We start from the raw sequence: 24,616 nt of genomic DNA, 5'->3' as shown, positions 1-24,616 counted from the left end.
AATATGAAGTTACAACTATGGCTGACCTTTAGTTTAGTTTAGCTTAGCTCTGGCTGTCCACTCATGTGCTTGTTAATTATGAATTAACCTGTTTATTATGGTAAATGGTTTGTATTTATATACACTTCTCTAGGTTTGATCTATGTGCAGCACTTTCTCTACCACATATTACTCACATACTGCCAGTAAAGCCATCAGGGGTTCAGTGTCTTGCCCAAGGACACTTGAATGTAGCAGCCGGAGATCGAACCATTGACCTCGTGGTTAGTGGAGACCTGCTGTGTCCCTGCTCAGCCACAGTCTTTATGTCCTTAGCTCTTACTTCACAAAACCAGTGACACCAGACACATCTATAAACTCAGCCTGGGTAAAAATAACATCATTTGGCGTTAAACACAGAGGACTTAGATAAGTTTTGTATATAGAGCAGGGAAGTGAAATCTGATCACAGGAGACACATTCTGGAAGCTTTTCAAGCTGTGACGACACAAACTGAACACTGATCTCTCTATGGATTTTAAGACCGGGTCTGAACAGGCTTTTGCTGTAGGCTGAGTCAGTTCCCAGTCTGTATGGTAATTTAGGATAACTGCTAATATATTCCTATTGTGTGTGATGTCATGTAATTTGTTCATTAGTCTTTAATCAATCATTTTTTCTTATTAAAGTAGGAAAACAAGGGAAAGAATAAATGTAACTTTCATCAATCCTTGTTCGTAGTGTATCTCCAGTTCCAGCTTGCTCTCTGCTGCTGCTGCTGCTGCGTTTCCACACTGGGAACAGAGAAGTTCACCGTGTCCTCTTATCCTGATTGATAGTTCTTTCAGGAGGCTGCTACCAAGGAGCATGACATCCTCATCAGCTGCTGTAAAAATGTGTTTCCAGTGAACTCACTCAGTCATATCATTGACACAGTTATGAAAACGAGGCGTCACGGTGCTGCTGTGACAGAGCACACGAGCAGGCCTGACCGAGAGGAGTCAATCCAGAGCAGTTTGCTTTCTGTTTAGTTTCAGACTACCACAGTGTCACAGCACAATCCCTAAGGGAGGCAGATTCGATTCTGTCATAAATCCAGACGTATGCATTGAAGAATAGTGCGTGGAAACACAAAGTCCATTTGACACGGCAGGTTTGAACTTACACAAAATACATAGTGTGTTTATGAACCACAATGTGAATGGGTGAATGGCTAAAACTGTAGTGTGTGTGTGTGTATGTGTGTGTGTGTGTGCGTGCGTGATGGACAGATAAGCAATTAAATGCCCCACAAAACAACCCAATACTGGCCTTATTCCATATTGTTTAGATACTATTTAAAAAATATCATATACTTGATAAAAGAAGCACAAAAGGGAGTGGATGTTGTATAAAGTGATTTATTTTTACTCCCTGTAGTAAAATACAGTTTTTCACAAAAACAAATAAATGAATAAATACTGGCATGTCTGTGTTTGTAGGCAACCTGCTGATACGAAACATGAAAATGAGTCAATTCATGAGCCATTATTTTTCAGGAGAATCAGCTCCAGACCCGATGTGTTGGTTAATGACCATGTGAGGGAAGTGGAAACAGAAAGTGAACAAGACATGTGAAGTAATGATTTGTGCAAAGAAAAGAGAAGGAAAGTGCATTTTATGTGCAGTGATCTTTCTTTATGGAGCGCAACATTTTCACCCCCCCCCCACTCAGGAGTAATGTATGTTAACATGTCTTTAGCTTTAAATAGGTTTTATAGGTTGTTAACCCCGGAACAAACTCGCAGAAACATCCCAGGACTTTAGCAGGCCTGGAGGGCACATAAATAAGGTCCTCTTTATTGTGAGTGTGAGTGTGGTCCCTGGATGCCTAAATTAATGCCATACAGCTGCATTTAAAACACGAAACTTGCAGTAAATAAAATGCATAATGATGTTGCAGCACTATAACTGTCAAACATGCCCCGATGATCTGAATTGGATTGGACAGATCGTTACGTAGAAATCTGCAAACAGTTTCCCCCCCAACAGTCTAACAAAGATTCATCAGGGCATTAGGATGCAATAAGCAGGATATAAAAAAATCAATCAAACCACAAAGAGAACATGGGCACTCACGGTGTGGTGTGTACAAATACGCAGACAGGAGACACACACACACACACACACACGCACACACACGTTCATCTATCCCTGATCACCCAGTCTGTGTACATGCAGCACCCTGTAAAGAGCAACCAGCTGTGACCTTTGACCTTTTGATCTCTGAACACCCCCCCGAAGCCCTGATGTCATTCATCGCTTTGTTCATAACAGGAAACTGCTTCAAATGTCGCCCCGGTGAGAAATATATGAAACGACCCTATAGCAACCTGTAAACATTCATTATACAACTGTGTGTGATTGTACAACAGGAGTGACCCATCAGATATGATGCAGCTCATTCACAGCGATTAATGAGCATTTGTTTGTGTTTCATTGTTTGGAAGATGCATCTTGTCACATTGCACAGAGTATGGGCTTTAGTTCCATTTATGGCCTCCGTCGTTACTGTCTCCGTTTTAATAACGCAACTCTTCACATGGTCTTCTTTGGGCATGTGGGACAAAATGCAGGGAACAGCCATACTTCTCTTTTGGCTTCGTCCCTTCACGTCTGCAGCGTCTATAAACGTCTGGGAACTTTAACTTCATGCTACAGAGTGTTTGTTGAGTTTACTCATGTGATTCACATCTGAGTGAACCCAGAGTGAAACGTTCTAATTGAGCTCGATACTTATAAGTACCTTCAGAGTCGTACGATTATTTATGTTCCTTTTTATAAGGGAAATTACTTTAGGTCCAAATCAGAGTTTAAGAGTCCCAGTGGGATTGATTTGTAGTTTCCTTATATGACTGTCCATGTTTCAGTAGCAGCAGGATGAGCAGACATCCTTCTTCTCAGTCACATCCTCCCACTTGTCCTGGGGGAGCGCAACACATAGAGACTGTCCTTCCAATAAAAACTGAGTCATTTCGTTTCCTGTTAAGAGACTCTCCTCTCTTTTGTTAGCGTTGGGAGGATGGATGAGTCGCCAAAACGACAAACTTTGATACAGGAGTCTGTTCTCTGATCATTTACAACCATCGGTGAACGTTTCCTTGTGGTTGTTAATGGAGCCATGATGACAAAGATACCCTAAGCTCAAAGCCAGAGGTTGGTGCAGGCTACACTTAAAATACAACCAATACACCCCACCCGCTCCCATAAAGCCCTCTCATCAACGCTACATCCTCAAAACATATGAATACACACTTTTCTTGCTTTGTTTTGCAGTGGAAGTCATTGTCTGTAGCGATAGAGGGAAATCTGTCTGATCTTTCTCTGCTTTTTTTTTTTTTATGACTCACACTCTAACTTCTGGCTATCGTCTCCGCTTAAGTGGTTTGTGTGTCCACGGCTTGTGAAGACGACGGCCAATGCGCAGTGAGAGCACGCCCACCAGCCAATAATTTCATTTGATCCGAATGAAATGTTACTGGGACATGAAGAGAATTCAACTGTACCTTTTGAACAACTTGCTCTATTTAATCCAAATCCCAATTTGGGGAGCAGCCCTGAACGCAGCCAAATCATTTTTGTGTCCAAACATTACCCACAGCATTATCACATCATAGAACATTTCTATTTCTATTGAAGTTCACAACGGTTTTGAGAGGCACAGATGAACACTGCTGTCTGGCTGATGGAGGGGTCGGATCAGAAAGAGCATCTGCTGTTCTATGGGCAAGCTAAAAATGACATATTTGGTTGTTGAATCGAGGACAGGATGTGTCTGGAAAGACTCTAAAGACATCCTGGAGACATCCTAACCAGATGCGTCCAAAGGCAAATCGGCGACAGTGCCACATCGACAAAGCTTGCAACCAATCTCTTTATCGAACCCCCGATCGGACCCGTTGATATAAATCCCCAGAACCAAACCATACCCTTAACTAAACACCCATTTAAAACTCAATTTTCACAGGGCTTGCATGATGGCTTCTTCAAAGTTGTCTGCGGTTCTGTGTGCATTGTGGAAGGCACAGCTGGAGAAAGAGAAACTTCTTAAACACCGTAAACCGTGCTCACACTTAAAGGTCCCTCAGTTCCTGCACACAGCTGCAGACAGACATTGACAGCTGTGTTATAGATCAGATAAAGAGCATTTCAAAGCCTCACTAAGAGCAGAGTTCAATTAAGTGACACGAGCACAAAGTGCAACACATCAGTGCTGCGATGCCTGCGTGACATCATTTCCTTCCCTTTTTTCATTCTAAAGATCCAATTCATTGCCCCGGAATTAGATGAGAGCGAGCTGGTGTGTGGTGACCCGGCGTGACTCTGTGAAAGCTGCTGTCATGAAGGATTCCTAACACGTCTTGTGTCTTAACGCCTGATCCCTTGGCCACTAAGTGGTGCGCTGCAAGAGGCTTAACTTCCCCTCAGTAGCCATTGTTCCGCACGGCTGAGCGGCCTCAGGATACTCATTGTAGAGCATTTGTTTGTGTGTATGAGCCCACAGGTGGGGACTGTAGGTGTCTGGGACTTTCTTCTATTGCATTTTTTTTTCTGTCAATGTGTGTATCCTGTTGTGAGTCCAAGGCAGAGTAGGGTTGTGACTGTAGGAGATGGTTTTTTGGCAATGAAACTGTTTGGACAATCCCTTGACCTCAATCTGTTGTAGGGCAGGACTGTGGACGTGTATTTGGATGAATCTGAATGTATGCTGGCTGCACAAATCTGTGTCAGACATCATCCCCAGAAACCCTGGCGTTGCATCAAACATGCAGGTGTGTGTGTGTGTGGGCCTACTTAAGACATTTCACTACGTTCAGATTGTTAAATTTGGGCTCAAATTACTCTTATTACTGCACAACCTAAATCAAATACTCATTAAGTATGAGGTGGAATATGGGACTAAACATATCTAAACACATTCTAAACACAACTTTTGTACTGAATCACTATCCAGAAAAAGCCCCAAATGTTGTTGCAAAATGTTGCCCCCCCCCCTCTTCGGCTCTGGTTTAAATGCAAATAAAATGCATCACTACTGGTGTGTCAATGCAGACCGACACCAGATTTAAAAGATCCAGTATACAGCACAATGCAGGGAGATTTACCTGGTGCTAATCGGCTTAATCAGCGGACTCCGTCTGGCAAGGGCTTGAATGGAACGGCGAGTGTTGGGTAAAGCTACTTGGAACATGCAGTGAGATAAGCTACCGGTTACTCCACATTAAATAATGCTGCGCTGCACTGAAGCTGAACCCTCAGGGAGAAGTGGCGAGCTGAGCAACAACAACATGGCGTGGTTAACTAGTGATCAGTACTACTACTACTACTCCAAAACCAGTTTGATAACAAGTGCTTGTATGGCTTCACATAGGCTGGGCGGTAAATGGTCTGTATTTATGTAGCATTTCTTATTATTTGGCATTCTCACAGGAACTAATGGTATAGGACAATTTTAACTCCTGACCTGAGAGTGCTAAAATAAAAGTCAGCGGATCTGTCAATTTATTACAGAAAATCACAAGGGGCACATGAATGGCTGAATACAATTTCATGGAAAACCAATTATTGTTAAAATATTCACTTGACACCACAAAAGTCCATCCCTTGGTAGCGCTAAAAGAAAACTCAGAAGACCGTCAAAGTCACTGTCAAATTCAGGGCAACAGATGTCGAAACCAAATCTCACAGCAGTCTGTCCTTTGTTCAGGGAAATGTATTTTAGTCTGGACCAAAGTCAATTGTCTGATAAACTGACCATGGCTACAAATGTTCCTCCGCAAACAGTAACCTGGTTACTCTCAATAATCTGACTTTCTCCCAAAGAAAGTCTCCCCAATTGCGATGGGTTCCTTCCCTCCAGCATTGTGCTGCTGAGATGAAGCTCAATCAGTGTTATTTACTACTTCCAAGAAAATTGTTTGACCAAACCATAACTCTCCCACTCGGTGCATGTGAGAGGAATTACGTTTTAATCAAATTTGTCTGGTTGCCAGATTTCATGATTAATCACAACATCCCTTCGTGAACCAGTATCAAATTAATGATATTTCTCGTGTAGATCTGTCGGCCTGAGAGACTGACATTTTTTTTTGTTGACTCAAGATAAACATGAGGTTTTATGACCAAAACTGGGGCCCTAAAACCATGAGAGAATCAGACAAGGTATTATTTAGAGTGACCGGGTTATGACTCTACTTGAACAGGGACTAAAATAACATTATGTCAGAGAGTTATGGGAACAGGAGTGCTATGGAGAGGATCTCTGTCGCTCTGTGGAAGCCGGGCGCTCACATTTCCAACCTTGCGCCGCGAGAGCGTGTGATGAGACGTGGATAAAAAAGACTAGAACATTACACACGGCAAAAAACACACCTCCGTGTTTATCTCTTCTTCAAATCCTGTTCCTAAGCTGTTAAGATTTTAAAACAATAAGCGCACAAAGGAATGATTCCACAGAGGGTCAAAAACATCATAACAAGCTTAAGACATGGAGGAAAGAGCCCTGTCTAAATATTTTACAGTATGTAATGTAATTTTTTCAAGGCAATCTCAGATATTGGATGACTCCGTGCTCTGGCTTTTTTTGCGATATTGTGAAAATATGAGTGATAACCATCGAATTCCCCATTTGACATAAAGTAGCAACCTTTACTAATGAAATGTAAAGTCATTAGTGTTGCACACAGCTGGCTTCCACCACATTTCACAGCGAGGTAACTTGCATGCTTTAAAACCCTTTTCCCTTTTTGGAAACATGGCACGAACTTGTTTTTGGTTGGTCGGTCCGTCCGCGACCCAGACTGAAATATGAACGGCTTTTGGATGGACTGCCTTTCAGTTGACTGCAGATATCCAAGGCACTTAGAGGATGACTCATTTGGGGATTGGTCCCCTGGCAGTTCTGTAGTTCCCCCAGCAGGTCAAAGTGTTTACACGTCCACTGCAATATCATTTAATGTACTTGATGGATTGGCACAAAGTTTGGTGCAGATGTTTATGGTCCCTAAAGGATGTATCCTAATGACTTGAAATGCAGTCCCTTCACAATCAATTTAACTCCCTGTGGCCAATAACAGACTAACTCTACTTTGCACAATCCAGTCTCTGGTGCTTAGTATTTTTTATATTTAATTTAGTTTCCTATTTTTATATTTATACTTGCACAAATACACCACAGCAAATTCTTTGTGTAAACCTGCTTGGCAATAAAACCCGATTCTGATCACTGGATGGATTTCTATGAAATTTGCTTCAAATATGAATGTTACCCGTGGGATCAATTGAAAACAAATCTTGTGCCATCATCAGGTCAATAATTCCATCTCTCCACAAGCCTGCAAGATAATCACATTCCCATCGCACTCCGCTGTATCTTTGTACCGATCCAATACCATGTCTTTCACCCTGATTAAATGTCGTAGTTGCGCTGTACTGCCACTGGCAAGCACATATTTTAGAGCGGCAGGGAAGATATTATATCCGGAAATTTAAGGTTAGCCTAAAAATGTCCCCTTTTTAGCAATAAGTACATTTGACAAAGATAAAACGCTGACACGTACCGTATGCTACACCTCAGTTTCAACGGGTGGCACTGGTGTTGCAAATTAGGAAACTAGCAATCTCAGGAGGTTTTTCTTTTTCAAAGGGTTTAACCTAAACCAGGCTATACAAGAGTAATAGCAACCATCACTTCCATACAGGGTTACTGACGCACTGCTCTTAGAAAACTTTACATGTATTGTTTTTAATACATTGGTAATAGATTGATAATCAGAATTGACTGGTCGGAATCGGTATCAGAAAGAGAAAAATGGTATCAGAACATCTCTAGTGCTAAAGGTTGGCATATTAAGACCCAAAACACAGGCATGGTACATTCTAAACTTAGTACCTGATATATCAGTATGTTAGCACTGTCAGTGACATCCATTGAAGGAAACCATGATGCCCAAGTTTGCTAGGTGAACTTCTGAACCCTCCGTCAGGACAATGTCTTCAGGCTTCGGAGAAAGGAGTTTTATCTGATCCGTCATGGCCCTTTTGTAACACATTGCAAGGGCTGCAGCGCTGAGGGCAGGTGGCCAAGCACACTTCTGCTGATTTAGTCTGCGCGTGGAGTTGATAGTTGTTCTATGTGTTCTTTTTATTGGTATGTATTATTGCTATGATATTTTTTTCTAGATGTATGTGGTGGACATAAAATGCCTCCATGCTGCTCCTGTGGTGTCATCCATGTGTCTGTCAGTAAGTTACTGCTGCAGATCTCGTGAGTAAAGACACTTTTTTTACGTTTGAAGAAGTGTTTCCTGGACTCAAACACTTCACCCGCCCCTCCATCGGCATAGTGGTGACTAGATAATGACTGAGGTTTCATTTGCGGGTGACTTATCCCTTAGAGGTTGTGTTTAACCAATAAAGATGGCTGCGGCATTCTTGCGTTCAGAATTGGGAATTTGATGACAGGCATTCCTTCTGTCGTTCCCCACCTCTGTGGAGTTTAGCACATTAGATCTAATCAACTTTCAGAAGCTCTGCCATGCATACACATACTCAATCAGACATGGGTCACTTTACATTTTTTCAAATGCGGATGCAAACACTTTTTTCTTATCCCCATCCGACTCAGCGACTGAGCCCACCTTGAACTGTTTGCCAAATAAAAACAAAAGTGTTCATTTTGTATGCTCCGAGGATTTGAAAGCATAATATGACCCCGGCTATTCGACACATGTGAGATTGTGCATGGTCGTGAAACGCCAGCTGACAAGACAACTCAAATGGACACGGGTCAGCTTTTCTTAACAACAAACACGGCGCACACACAAACACCCGTTACTAAAATAGAAAGCTGTCACATTAATTTTATCCCCAGGAAGCTCTTAATGGCTCAGGGGAGGTGAGAGACGGGTGAAGAGGGGAACAAACTATGGCTCCTTTGTTTTTGACTCATTCCTTTTGATTTGAACGCTTTCAGTAACACATTCGGCTGGATGTGCCCGTAGACATCCATTCACTGCACTGGAGTCAGATCCAGTGGCATAACTGATCACTGGGTTTTAGAAGGACAACAAGGGGTTATCAGATTAATGGCGACCTTGGTGAACTGCTGCAATAACCTGACATTCATTAGACTGAGATGTGAGGATGATTTGAAAGCCAGTGGGTGGGTTCCGGCGACACGATGTAGGGACCTGACAGGTTGGAAACAGCTGCAAATTCACAGGAGGACGCAAAAATGGATGTGAGGACATATGGACAAGTTGAAATGTAGCAACAGAACCTGAAGGAAAATTACAGAGCAGACTGAAGTTACAGGTGAATTCCCGAAAACAGCTGTTTCTCATTGTACAGTCCGACTAACTGTTTTTAACATTATCTACTTTACTATTAATATTATGCAATAGATTTAAATTTTATTTAGGATCTACTGCACAAGAATGTGCGATACGGCCCAAAAACTGTCAAGACAGAACTCTTCATGAGTTGATATTGAGAATTATCACATGAAATGTCACATTTTCTTTTAAGTCTAAAGCTTGTGAATGGAGGTTGTGGTTTTAAACTCTTCTTTATGAGCAGAGACAAACACTCTCACTCTCTAACTGCAAAGCATTTTACAAATCTGAGGTCGATCAATTATGTGTTATTCCTCCTCACTGTGCTCAATGTGTCAGCATTATCAGTATATGTTGGACTTGTATTATATCACTATCAATTTAAAAAACATTAGGAAAATGAATTGCCAAACTCTATATCTGCAATATTAATGTTTCATTTACAGAAGAGAAAATCATATTTAACACACTATACTTTTATCTCACACTCAACCTTTCAAAACTAAGTTGTGTTATAGTTGTAATGTAAATATGTGCATATTGCCACCAGCAGGACAAATAATATCTACTATAAAAGCTTTCACTATAATAATATATACCATATATAGTATAACACCATTATTAATAATAATACGATCATATTATCAACACTAGATTAGTAAAGAATATCAAAAAAAATTGGTTCATTAAATGTTTGTGTTTGACAATCTCAAATAACCTGGTTCACAACATGTGACTGCATGTACTTAAGCATGTAGGAGTGTACTTGTACATCCGCAAAGTTTCAAATAAAGACTTGCCCCTTTCAAAACTCAGCCCAGAACTTCTTTCCAATGTACGTTCATATAAATTAATGTTTGCATAGATTTAAAATGTTTTTCAGCTGATCAAAACATTATGCAAAACTTGATTTCAACCTTTCAAAGCCTATTATTTTCAGTTTTTTACCTCAATCTCTTTGGAAACCCGTCCAACCTGACATCACAACGATTTGTCTTTTCCTCCTTCACCTCTTCTGTGCAAAAGAATAATAATATTCGGTCATTGTCGAGTCCTGTTATTTTAGCGTCGAGCTGTTGATTGCGGCTCTGTCCATTTGAATTGGACTTGACATTTCACAAGTGCAGCACAAAGGCAGATTATGTGGTCTTCATGTGTGTGTCGGCACCGCTCCTCCAATGAGAAACGGTTGCAGAGGAAATGACGTGATTTATGGATTCTGTGTGTTTTTTGTTTTTCGCCCACTTGATCTCTGTCTCTCGCACATACGTTGCCCCAGTGGGTGGCCAGAGCAGCGTTTAACTCCAGATGTTCTCGCTACAGGCCCGGCTCAGAGATGACCCCCACACCTCGGGAAATTTCACCTGCCAATCATCGCGGAGGAAAGCACTTTCTCATTTCCTCCTCTTCCTCTTTTCTTATTCCCTGATGAATTTGACTTGGGCTCAACCTCTGCCATGTACACAGGCCTCTCATTGTTGCCCAATTAAAGGTCTGCATGTGGGACGGCTTCTCTCAACTGCTGCCAATGTCAATACCGAATGTTACTGTAGCTCCAAAATCTCTTAAGTCTTGCAGCATTTCTTTCTCTCTGTTGATGAATCATTTGGCTACGCCTCTGTTTTTCTTTTACCTTCAAATGTCAGAGACGTCTGCCAGAACTAACACTCTGTGACATGCTGGAAGAGCTGAAAACACATTAGAGGTAAAATACGCTTCACCGTCGGAAACGTTTTTTTAAGTTTTATTGCAGGCTGTGAGTTTTGATGTGTGGTCGCTTCTGTTTTCTGATTCTGGCACAGCTTCAGATATTGAACATTGACTCTTAAACGCTTACAGTAATGACACTTGTATGAACCCTTAATACGCTCAGGAGCAAATTCATTTTTTTTTTGTTGCCGTTTGGCCTTGTAAACTTAATTTGTACATTTTTATTGTTTCCCTGAATTTCAATGTGTACATGTCTGCAGCCTCTGATTGACCTGAAAGCAAATTTAATACGCTTATTATCTGTTTTGCAGAACACTGGCTGCTTTGTCCCACTAATCACGAGCATTCAAAGCGTGGCTTGGCATACATATATTTAAAAACATCATTGCAGAACGTACCTATTTTTGGAATAGGACCTAGGACCATATTAGGACCTGTATCTTGATGCTGAGAGTTTTAAAAATGTGGATCCTTCAAAGCTGTTTTTTTTTTTATGTGGAATGTCTGATGCTGAACCGAGCACTGGGTCGGTCCTGGCCCCACAAACTGCTGCTTAATCCTTGGAAAGTCCGCTTTTGGCACGAGAGCCGGGATCAAATATATGTTTGGCACGACTCCCACACACCACGAAGACGCCTGGATGTTTGTAGGTTTTTAGAAAATTTCATTACAAGAGTTTGAAAATGAATAGATCTTCCTGCATATTTCTATTGTTGGTATTAATAATTTAATGCTCAAATCCTTGCATTTTTTTTAAAAACTGCTGATGCTGCTTGTCGTTATTTTCGTTAATGATTCTGGATCAAAATACAGCCAATTTATTTCAGATGATATTGAGCTTCAGAGTTGCACATTTTCAATAATACATTGACAATTCAGTGCAGTAACGAATAAGAATATGAAAGTGCAGCATCTTCAAAATGCCCTTTACACGCAGAGCTGCTCCGTGGTTCGATTTTTTTTGTCACCGGCCTTCGCCCGTTTGTCACATCGGTAATTTGACTTTCAGATGAAATAATACAACATTCACACTTGACTGGCAGCAATTCTCACCAGCACTGAACGCAGCCCTTCACTGCCCGGCCAGGAAGGAAAATATGTCGAATATGTGGAAAATGGCCAAACTCCAGTCAGAAGAAGAATGAGTGCCATCGACAGGTGCCAGATCTCTCCGCCGCCTCTGATCCACGTTGTGATCCTGCCATCTGTAAACACTCCTGACCTGTGACCTTCAGACTCCCAGCAGGCTTTCTGACTGTATGAAAACCCTCCCCAAATAGATTTCAGTGCCTTAGTTCAAGACAGGGGGGGCTCACGCACCGCTTGGCACGAACATCGCTGTGTCTAGGATACAGCAAATCCCCCAGTGTTGTCCAACACTGAAAGAATCCTATTTCCCCATATAATCCACCGTCTTGTCTTACTTGTCAAGCATGCAACAGGGATAGAAGTCGAGACTCTAACACCCTGGCCAAGCAGCTATACCAGTAAGCACATTCATAATGGTTGGGGTGGGAAGTGCCAAAGCGTGGAATTTACTAGCAACAGATCTTTTCCATTTCCTTTTCTGGTAACATAGCTGACAGACGTGGGAATGTAAGATAAAGGTAGTGGATGTTAATTCTTTTAGCAGCCAATAAAAATAAAAAAAACGTTACTGTACAAAAATGTCTGGGATGTTTATTTGAGATTTTCAGCTCCCCCCTCTGTTTGCACACACGCAATCAGGCCTGGCTGCTCCCACAGTCACCTTTGCCATGTTCACCTCCTAATGCCGTCTGGAGCTGTGTGTTCTGTGACATCACAGATTAGACACGGTGCCGATGTCTGCACTTTCAGCTCTGGCTGTAGGAGGGACGGCAAAAGAGCCGAAGGGAGACAGGAGGGCATGTGCAGGAAGACACGCAGCCATGCCAATTTTGTCTTTATTAAATTAAGACTAAATTCTATTACACCCCCATGAAGCATTGGCTCGTGTGCAAAGTTTAAACTAATGGACGTAGGCAAAAGGACAAAAGTTAAAAACTCCAGCTACTTTCTTTCAGTTCCAGTCCGCCCGGGGGTTTCATTTCTTTCATTCACTGAAATTTGCCTAAATCACTTTAAATGTAAGCACACATTGGGGCAGTGTTGCTGATCTGCTCTCCTCTGCAGCCTGACAAGTGGTAAGCTCCTCTTAGAACAGGAGATTACTGCCTCAAATCCCAGCTCTGCATGTATGTACATCTCCTTAAGTCCGATTTACCTCTGTGTAAAACCCCTGGGTCATTAGAGACGCCACATTCTGCTGCTCCCTCCAACCACTTCCCTCAGCTGCCTTTTTATATTAATAACAAATCAAACACCGCCCTGTACCTGCGTATGTGAAACGGCTTAAGAAGCGGTGTTTCGTCCCATCCCACCTCCAGGCCGGAGGAAACGATCTGGAGAGGAGTCTCTCGCCTGAGGATGATGGGGTTACTTGGAGGCAGAGAGGGGTGATGGCTAATCATGCCAGGTCTAATTGATGCTGTCACATTTTGTGACAAGCTTTGGGGGGAGATAATCAGCTGTTAACAACCTCATGACTTGAGCTGGAGTTTGAAGGGTGCCCTGACTTGGCTCAGATCCCTGCACGGCTTTGTGCCTGTCATTGTTCAAAAGCAATGAAATGTGCCGAGGTTAAAAAACGTCAGAAAGCATTGAACGTATGAATAGAACAGTTTCATCCACATAAATCAGTAACCCAAGGCAGCAAAGTATAAAAGTGTTTTCTTTTTCGTACACTTTTTACCGATGCAGGTTGCGATGGGTTGTGGCCTGTGTTATTGCACTGTAGCACAACAAAGACCACACGTTTGTCTGCACACACAGTGAAAACCATTCTACTGCCAGTTTTTTTCCACACTCTTTTTGAACTCCCATTCAGTTTGGAGCTCCTAGGCTGTGTCAAAAAATCAGTCATCAAAAAACATACAACGCCATCAGAAACATGAGGGCGACTTTTAAAATCCGTCTGTGAAAATGTCTGTGTTTATCCTCACAATAATTCAGATGTGATAAGAATAAAGGGGAGATTCACCAGACAGAGAAGGCTGGACCTGTCCCTCCACCTTTTTCTTACTGTCAACGTAGCGAGCGCAATGCATGATGGTACATATTGCTCAGTTAGCGACCATTGGTTGGACACTACTTTTCAATGTGTTGACTGTACGCGTTATAAGAAGCCTCACTAAACATTCAGAAGCCATTACAAAATGGTGATTTCACTACGTAGTAATTAGTGAGGGATTTCAGACACAGCCTTAAACTTCAGTTGTCTCAAAAGTACCTATTGTTACAATACAGTGACTAATTGGGATCGGAATAGACTTTAAACCCACAAAAAACATTGTATTTTCGAAGTATTGAGCGAAAATTTAAATACACTCAACAAGATTCAAGCTGTGTTCCAGTTCTCCAGTTTGCAAACTCAGGTCTCCTGCTTTGAACCCACTCGTCAATCGGAACTATTTCCCACCTAAATGTCACACTACTTCCTGTTCCATGTGTTTATTGTGTTACATTTGAGTTGGAACAACGATGACAATGGATGCAATGAGTAGTTTAGTGTAGTCGTGTGTTATTTTGGGGATTGGTGATGGTCAGTGTCTGAGGTTTTGGATCGTCTGTAGTTACCAGGAGTCCCTTGTCATTGTGTTTTATTATTTTGATTAAGGTCCTCCCTATGTGGTTGCTGATCCTTGATGCTCTCATAGCTTTAGCATTCGGTTAACGTTTTGTTTTGTTGACACAAAATCAGAGGCCCGCACTACGAGACAGGATTGATGGTTATTGAGATAACTTCAGGTTTACCTCTGTGTTTTCAGTCCTACGTGATTGGTTCACTTCTTGCCGAGATTAATCACCATGGCAACCTACGTGGAACCGCTTACCTGTGAAGGTTGAGTTCGTGATAACGGATCAAAATCTGTCAATGACTCAACTACTCACCAATCAGATCGCCGGAAAACCAGAGTCGTGGATTTACAGGATCCTGATGGGGACAAAAGACTTTACAATAAATTTAGGGATCGCAAAGAGCAGCAGATGTTTTTTTTAATATTTGAGTGGAATCGTTTTGCTGCTCCAGGCTTTCCATGTGTCCACTCTGGTTTTAGAACCGAGCCTCTGATAAATGGAGATAGATTGTCACACTCCATAAACACATAATAAATATTATCGCTTCCTTTTTTTTTTCCTGCTTTCTCCGTCTTGTTCTCTCGCTGCAGCTCAGAACATGAGGAGATGATAAACGAACTAAAACTAAACTGATGTCGTTTATAAGAAAAATGATCCACATACTGCTCAATATTTCCATTGATTATAAATAAACAGTTTCTGGTTGATCTCAGCAGACATTCATTATTTCTCTCTGTTGGGCAGCAGAAAGAGTCTGACATTGCTTAACTTTGACAAAAAGCTAAAATGCTCAGTAGTAAACCTGATAATTCCTGTGCTTATTTACTGTTTATCCTTTGCCTGGCTTCAAATGCCAAAACATGTTTCACGTTTTTATTTTCTATTGTACTTATGTGACCAGATTGTTTAAATTTCACTTTTGTTGAATGTCACTTGTCTGCAGCTGTATTTATCTGCAGGTTTCAGCTTTTCTGAACCGACAGTTAACTGAGAAAGTAGACAAGCAGCCATGGTGTCACACCTAACCACATAGAGATGTATGTTAATTATTATAATGCTTATTATTATTATTATATTATGTTAATATATTATAGGGAATATAATAATTATTTTTAAATATCTATATTTTTGTATTCTATTCTTTTTAAATGGTGATAGGAACAGTATTATATCACATCAAATCATATTTGTTTATTATTACTATTATAATGGTGTTGATATAACATCATATATTTATTATAAGTTTAGTTTTAACCCCACATCTTTTCCTCTCTCTCTGCTCCACACTCCCTATCTCCCTATAATTTGTCCAAGACCACTAAAGATGGACACCCGGTACCAAGGAGTTATGCAGACATCACACATATGCACTCGCACACACACACACACTTACATGCACACACACGTACTTCATCTCTAACCCTTATTACATGTGTTTTTCCACATGTAATCTCATTATATATGTATTTCTCTATGTCTTATGTATCTTGTGTATCACTCTTCTTGTCACTATTTTCACCCCAAAAACAAAAGTTTACCCAGGACGGTCAGTGATTGGTTCAGTGAAGCCTGATAAGGAAACGTATCCAGGATATGTCAGACTTGGTTGCGACAGGCCCCCTGGAGACGTCTGGACTTGATGTCCCATGTTTGTCTGATGACCAATGATGAAGAATGAACGTAAACACACAACAAACGTTGTCTCTAGAGCACACAGGCGGCTAGGTTAGCAGCAGGCCTCTTGTTAGTGTTCAAAGGCAGATTTTATCTTTTAATATCAGTTGACGAAAACAAATACTTACCAGTCCTCCCCTTCATAAAGGTTTGAAAATACCCAAAACACATGTGCAGCATCCCTTTTTTTGTCCTTTAGCCATTTTACTGACACTGGGATGTCTTTATTCCTTAAGATCAGTCCATTTTAAACAACACAGTGGAATCTGTTTTAAAAAGTGTTCTCCTTTGCTTTGTCGGTTCCTCGAAATGACGCATACCCCGTGGTAACCCGGGACACGTGTTGCGGTCATGCAAGCGGTCCTCTGTTATGTATCACTCCTCCAACTGAGAGCTTCTTCTCGCCGTTTCCTGGTTGGCAGAGTCTTTCCTTACACACACACACACACACACACACACACACACACACACACACACACACACACACACACATGCACGTCTCTGTGCTTTGCAGTAACCGCTGAATGACCAATTCATACCTTTTGTCAATCACAGCGCACGTGATCAGTCTCTATCTCACTGTGTTCTCTGGAATTCGCTTAATTTGATTGTTCAATTGTTCAATCAGTTTTTCTGTCTGTTGTGTCTCCCTGCATACTCTTGATGTATTTCTGTTCTCAGATGGTTTTCACCACAGATATGAAGGTTTTTTATGAATTAAATAAAATATATCTCTGAGCTTTTCAAAGTGTTAACTGCCCTATTTTTTTTTACAGTTTTTCAATGTTCTTTTTCCTATTTCAGGTCTGATTGGATCCTTTTCTTATGAATCGGTAGATGAACAGTACAAATATGATGACATGTGGCCTTTCTGGATTTTCAAAACTCAAATACTCTTTCTATATCAGATAATATAAGACTTATATTATCTGATATAGAAAGAGTATTTGAGTATTTGATTTATATTATAAGTGCTAACTATTGTGACAACTTTACAATAAGTAGGCCTTTGAGTTCATCCTGTATTTATCCTGCATTAGTGCTGCACACAGTGGGAGCCATTGTAGAAGTGCCTAGATACTTCCTGCATCCGTTCTACGTTAGTCCTACACGTAATAGATTTTTTTCCATCTATTTGCAACAAAACTTTGTGCAATGTGAGTGAAAAGGTGTGAGGCAGCCGGAAGTTTGAAGTCTGCAGGGCCGTAAAGCAACACACACACACACATTTCTCTCCACTTTTTACAATTCACATTGTCCAACCCACAACTGTTGACTACTGACCCCAGTTTAATAAAGATTTAGCCTCTTATCACTCTGTGCATCAACTTACGAGCTAACTGAAGTGTAAAACAACCGATCAGATAGCAGAATAAATGACTATTGAGCTGTGTGTGTGTGTGTGTGTGTGTGTGTGTGTGTGTGTGTGTGTGTGTGTGTGTGTGTGTGTGTGTGTGTGTGTGTCCTCATAGAGCAGAACCAGCAGTATGCAGTAGGCGGTTGGTCACAACATATCTTAAAGGAATGGTATCACCAGCATAATCTTTTTTTTTTGTCCTTCTTTAGAAATTTAAATTGGCATTTGTTCATGAAATGTGTCCAACGTTAAGAAATATAGGTTTTTATTAATAGGAAGACACACAAACAGCTCATGATACCAGTTGAGATTAAAATGTGACGAACAGCATCAAGGTGGCCTGAGGAAAACCAAACAGAAGGATTTTCTTGAATCTCTCAGCAGATTCCGCAGGAGCGATTTCTGCTTTTATTTTGTCAAAGTGTCCCAGAGTTGAATGAATGAATGAATGAATGAATGAATATAAGGTGTATTACAGCAGAACAGTATGGTCAATTGTGATCACAGGGTACATGTTTTATGTTTTGGTCACAAATCCCATTGGTCACAGTATTCCTTGTACGTAATGATATTGTCATCTGTCTCGTTGAGTGGTAATGCTAAGCATTTGGGCCCCACGTTGGACTGCAGGACAGAACAGGTCCCTGCAGCTCGGTTCACCCCTAAACAAACACTCTGTCTGTGAGTAACAACGTCCTATCTCTCTGCTCTGCAGTCACACCGGTCAAGGCACATGTAAAGTCTTACTGTGAAGCACCTTTGCAGCCCAGCTCTGTATTATAGTCTCAGAATGAGTTCATAGCTTGTTTCATTTCTTTTTTAGACATTTTTTTGCCTTTTGAAGAAGACTTCTTTCAATAAATAACACAAATATATTCATACATCATATATAGATAGATTAACATGTATAAACTACATGCATTTCATATAACTTAAATAATTTATATGTACAGTTCTCCCCCACACACACGCCTTCCTTCCATACCGCTCTCAAACGAGTTAACAGCAGCGCTGCACAGGTTTGTGGATTTGCAGCACATAAAAGTGAAATATCATTTAAACGGACCCAAGGTTTCTTCTGTTGAAGTCTCACTTTATAGCAGAATGTTGCTCTTCACCAGCCCAACACATAATCCTGTGGTGGCGCGCATTGAACCAAAATCCTTTCTGGGCAGTAAAATTCCAAACAGGTAGTCCACTGGCGAGTTTGTGTTGTTTTGTTTACGTCCGACGACGTTTCCTCGACAATGCGCAGACACAGGAAGTGTCTATGCGTATCCACCTCCAGCCCACTGAATTTTCAATCTGTGTTAGCGCCCGAACATACGTCTGCGTCGTCTTACACTGCGAGTTCCAGTTCTTGTCGTCGATGCCCCTGCAGCCACCCCTTAAGGACCTGGGGGTCTGACAACGTGTCTCATAAAAGAACTGCTTAATTTCTTGCGTGGCAGTGGTTTTGATTTTAGCCAGAACAGTTACGTGGGCACCCCTGGTGTCCACTGCTTGGGTCTTATCCGTAACCCACTGGCTCTCGCTGTCACACACAGAATATTCCCCACGGTAGCTTTTGTGCTCAGCATAGCGCTTCTTACGTGTCTTGTTTCCCACCGCCCCGCCCTCTGGTCCACTGCTGACAAAGTCGTCGGAGAGGTACAGCGGCGGCGGCTGCAGTGGCGGCCGGTCGCTCAGCAGCACCCGAGGTGAGTTGTACCGCTTGTGCTGCCTGAGTAGGTCCGAGTTCAACAGCATCACCTGCTGGTCCATCGTGCCTTCACTGCTCCCACCACTGCGACTCCATGTCCCCCACTTCTCCACATCACCCTGGTCCTCTAAAGGAAAGTTTGCACTGAGGAGAGGAGGCGGCGCGTCCCGGGGCTCCGTGTCCCTGCTTTTCCCCTGTTGGCTCTGGTTCGCCCTGGTCTTCCCCCTCGTCAGGTCAGCCTGAAGCAGCTGGATGATGAGCGAGTTTAAAGTGTCGGGACTCGGCTGCTGTTGTTGCCCTTGGTGACCGCTATCCATGTTGGTTGCCTGGATACCATAGAGGTACACGAGGACCATCACATACAGCAGGATGGACATCACTAGATTCACCTGTAAGATCTGAAAAGACAGAGGAAGACAAATAGTTAAGACCTATTTAATCCTTCTGGTTAAACTCATTTTCCTTCCTTCTTCCTTAATGGTCCACCTATTGGTGACCTGGGGCCTGTATTTAAAATAACCACAGTTAAAGACTGCAACACAGCACCACAGCTGCTGTCCCCGCATAGCAAAATAGTTTGGTCCCAGATTCGGCCCACAAACCACAGGAATTGATGGCACTTGGGCGGTCTGCTCCTGTTTGCCAGATCTGGACCACCAAGTCAGCCATAGCAACACCACATGTCAACCAACGGGGGCCTGAATTTGTTTTGTGCTGATTGGGCCATATTCACCATATACCACATGGGACGCTTTAGGTTCATATCAATATTACACCTTGCCTACAGCACCGCATGTTTGCCAAAAAAAGGGCGAAATTTATTATTTGATAGTTTACAAGTGGGCAGCTTTTGGCTCACATCCATTTTGTCTGGGCCACAGGAAGGCCAGAAGTCTTCCTACCAGCCAGCAGCTAAGTTGTTGGAAGTGTTTTAATGGTCATTCTGACTAAAGTCACTCCTCTCTGTGCTTTTATAAGAATCTTCTTTAATTCCCCTTTGGTGTTTGTGAACCATTTGGTTTGACATTAACTTCACCAGCAGCACAAGATGGACGAAGAGTTGTACACATAAATTGTAAATTGGCTTCTCTGCTGCACTTTTCATTGCAAAAATCCTCCATCCGCCACCAATAGACATTTTCGAAGTCTCATTAGCCGTCGATTCTTAGAACTCAACTGTCTTACTTGCACGGGGGGTTCCACTGTTGGCAGAAATGGGCCACCTCTGCTAAACCATATCCCACGAACAGGTTTTGTTTATTGACTGACTGACTGAAGGAAAACCCTAAACTTAGACAGCTAAACTTTAATCAATAGCCCATGTTGTGAATGTGTCTGTAAATATGAGGTGGAAATAATTCTGGTCCAGTCTAATAATAGTTTCCTTCAAGAAAAATGCTAAAGTCAAACATCAACATGAGCTAGCAGCATACTTTCCCTCTGTGTCACCCAGTGTAATTATGGTACCTCGACAGATAAGCAGGTGGTGATGGGTATCTCATGGAAGAATGGGAAGTTATTATTTATGTCGCAATCCAACGCACACACGCATCTCCTGTAAAAGTTCCAACCAAGTAAAGGTTTAAATGCCTTTCAGAGAGAGAAGGAGAAAAAGGGTGAAGGGCAACAGACGGCTGCGAACAAAAAGACACGACTTGTTCCCATCGGCAGTGTTATGGCTGAATGATACAGCTGCTGATGGAGGGAGGGGCATCTGTTCAGTGGCAATGTCACCTTACCATCGGTGGCTCAGAAAAGACGCACACACACTTACAAGTGTACACGCACGCACGCACACACACACACACGTATTCCCTATTGGACAAGATGTTTTGCTCTTTCCAACAAACCGTATCTATGAAAGGATAATTGTTTCTTAAGTCCGACTTGGGATATGACAATATTTATTGAAATGTTTAATGGTTTCACAATATGCTGTGGTAAACTTCCCGACAGTTAGATGGGCCGTTTCAGTACCTCTACTGTCCAGCATCAACCACCCATGAGCAAGTCTCCAAGACACGGGTGCAGCAAGCAACAGGCATTTGTTTTGTGACGTAAAAACGAGTTCATTCATTTCCCAACGCGGTTGTCAGAGGCGTGTCAGAAGTGCTCCAGAGGTGGAGTGGTGGTGTTATTTGGTGCCTCATTAATTTAATTTCCGATAATTCTATTATTTAATTTGTGTTTTGAACGTATTCAGCATATTTTAACAATATTGATAACCGGGATAATTACACTTTCATCTGTACCTGCATCTAGACAAGTTGTCTTTCATGTGTTCTTCCTGTGCTGCCCCCCTGTTACGTTCTGTGGATGAATATGAGTACAAAAAGAAATATGAAGCATCCAGAATACAACCCTCCCATCAATTTCTTCTTCTACTTAGTCTTATCGTCTTTATTATTATAGTGATAGTCAATCTTTATGCTACGCAATAATAGTAATGGCATATTCATTTTAATGTAGCCTATAAGTTTTCATCAACAGAAAGCAAAAAGCACCGCAAGCCACCCTCAACCAGTTTCACCTTTCAAAATAAAAAGTAGCTGAAGCTCCAGAAAGTTCAATGTGGCAACACTGGAAACACATTCCAAGACGTCAATGTTGTGACTGAAGCTGCTTTGAAAAATGATCTTAATGGCAATGATAATGTTGGTCCACCTCCCCTTTTAAATGGGACAAACCGGTTTGTAAAATAATCCAAAGTGCTTCATGTCAAACTGTCTGAGTGTCATGAAGCACTTACTGTGACACTGACACAACCTTTGAGTTTTCACTCAACTTCTTCCCCTTCGCTTTGGTTATTAGATCCGAGCGCAAGAACAAGGATGTCTTTGTAAATCAGGCGCCTGGCCCGTGAAGCTGCATCTAGTCAGACAAATTAATTTCCCCTCCCGCTGCCATAATCACTGTCATAAAAGCTCTCACTGCAGTTTATGATGTTGACATACAGGCTGGCAGACGTGGGGGGGTGAACGATAATCTGCTCAGTGGGCAGAGTGATAACGAGACAATGTGCGTTTGTGGTTTTGTCGTTTCTGTGCTCGATTGCAGGATCAACTCTCCACACAAGGAGACGCCTCCCCAGGCAGGACGCTCACCCATCTTCATGTCTACAAGTTAGGACGAGGATTTGTGTTTAGGGTTAGGTGTTGTTTACACTGAGGATTTGGAGTAGTGTGTGTGTGTGTGTGCGTGTGCCTGTGAAGAATAGGAAAAAAAGGTTGACAGATGTTAATGCTTCTGAACGATAATGTGCGATATAATATATTAGTGTGCAGCAACAGATTGTCAGGATATCATTCCACCAGTTTAAAGACATCAAGGTGACTCTATTCTCAGACGCACAGTGTGTTTGTGTGTCTGATTGTGCAACAACTCGGACGGATGATTGATTCACAAAGCATCTGAAAATACAGCTTTGCTTGACTATTCTTTCTTGAAAGTTTTACCTTGAATTTAAATTTGAAATCATTCAAGAGCAATAACAAAAGTCACATGATGAAGATGTGATTAACTGTGTAAGAACACAATAATGGAAAAGAGTCAAATCGGCAGCAGAGATGAAGCCGCTGATTTGATGCACCGCCCAGCTACCATGTCAAGTGCACCGAATCTAACACACCTGCCACGGTGCATGCATGACTGGTTAAATGCAAAATATTACAATACAGATGGTGGATAGCTGACCTATATTTTAAATGTTCTTTATGCATTGAAATACCAAAGTATATAGGCCTGATATCAATCATAGGTCAATATACAGAAACTAAATTAACTTTATTCAAAATACTTTGTTGAGGCGCAACACAACCTTGCAGTTTTTAATGTTGTTTAGCCAAACACAGCTGTCAGGAAGTAGACATTATGTTTCCTAGCACACATGAACACATGCCCCCTCTCTGTGTGTGTGTGTGTGTGTGTGTGTGTGTGTGTGTGTGTGTGTGTGTGTGTGTGTGTGTGTGTGTGTGTGTGTGTGTGTGTGTGTGTGTGTGTGTGTGTGTGTGTGTGTGTGTGTGTGTGTGTGTGTGTGTGTGTGTGTGTGTGTGTGTGTGTGTGACTCTGCTGTTGGCTGAGGGTTGGCAGATGAGGTTGCAACCAAGTCGCCAAACTTGTTTCTCCAAAATGTCAAATTTCCTGGAAGTGCTGGACGCAGCGTTATCTTGATTTTTTTCGGGGATTTAAAACATTCCATTAGCAGAGAAGAAAGCCGAGGCAGAGCCAGCAATCCTTCGCAACAGTGATCATCGAAACGTAGACTTCGTTGAATGTGACTCGGGGCTTGTCTGTTACCTACGGGAGTAAATGCAGTGTACATACTGTGAATTACTAAAGCAGCAGGTCTGGGCAAGAAGAAACATCTAAATCATCAAGGGAACTGCGATGGGATTCTTCACATTCATGTCCGGGATGACAGCAAGTCTGTGCAGTTGTGTTCCCGGCATGAAATACATTATCTTTACCATTTACCAGCCTGTTGTTTTAGAGGGAAAGATAACTATCAGCATCTTTTTTGTGCAATTTTTCTTAATACCCACTTTCCCCCAGTTCGAGCAAGAGGGGATCGGACACGGCAGTTTGCATGTTGGCAAGAAATTCACCGTGTGCCTCTGAGCCCTGTGCTTCACACTTAAATGGATAATTGCTCAAGGAAAATATATTTTTCATGTGACATTCAGATGGTACTGTGGCCTGAAAATAGTCACAGAACTGGGTGAAAGTGGATGGAAGAGTTTTGGGGCTTTGTCGTCTCCCCACCACCACCACCACCACACTCCATGTGACTCCCATTAATTCAACATGAATATTGGCGAAAAGTTTTCTGGCAATTTCTGGTGCCAATGGTCCAGACCGGTTATATTAAATGCTTGTCCCAGGGCAACTCTCCAGTCAAAGAGCTGCAATCATGCACAGACTGCCTCATATACTCGCACAACAAACAGAACCTTGAGTTTGGTGCTGATTTTTAATCATTAAAATAATTTCAAAGGGAGGCTTTGTGTTCAAAAGCTTTCATACTAGAAGTGTTCAATTCATATTCAACTAAAAATATGACCTCGTGGTCGCGCGCCTCCGCCAACCAGTCAGGTCGGCGGAAACACAAAGACAATCTGCTCTTCTGTTTTTGAGTAATGGCGTCGAACATTGGCCAGTGAA

General features: G+C 42.0%; 1 protein-coding gene across 1 annotated transcript in view; it reads right to left on the bottom strand.

Moving 5' to 3' along the window:
- Positions 1–18,002: 18,002 nt before the first annotated feature.
- The window catches only part of ntf3 (neurotrophin 3), a 33,936-nt gene continuing 27,322 nt past the window's right edge, over positions 18,003–24,616 (bottom strand). The window contains exon 2 of the mRNA XM_035148059.1: positions 18,003–19,854. Coding sequence (XP_035003950.1) covers positions 18,976–19,854 — 879 coding nt within the window. The 3' untranslated portion in view covers positions 18,003–18,975. The remainder of the gene's footprint in view (positions 19,855–24,616) is intronic.

The sequence above is a fragment of the Hippoglossus stenolepis genome, chromosome 22, assembly GCF_022539355.2.
Source record: "Hippoglossus stenolepis isolate QCI-W04-F060 chromosome 22, HSTE1.2, whole genome shotgun sequence".
Classification (NCBI taxonomy): Eukaryota; Metazoa; Chordata; class Actinopteri; order Pleuronectiformes; family Pleuronectidae; genus Hippoglossus; species Hippoglossus stenolepis.
Note: the sequence above shows the minus strand (reverse complement) of the source record. Positions and strands in the feature narration are given on the sequence as shown.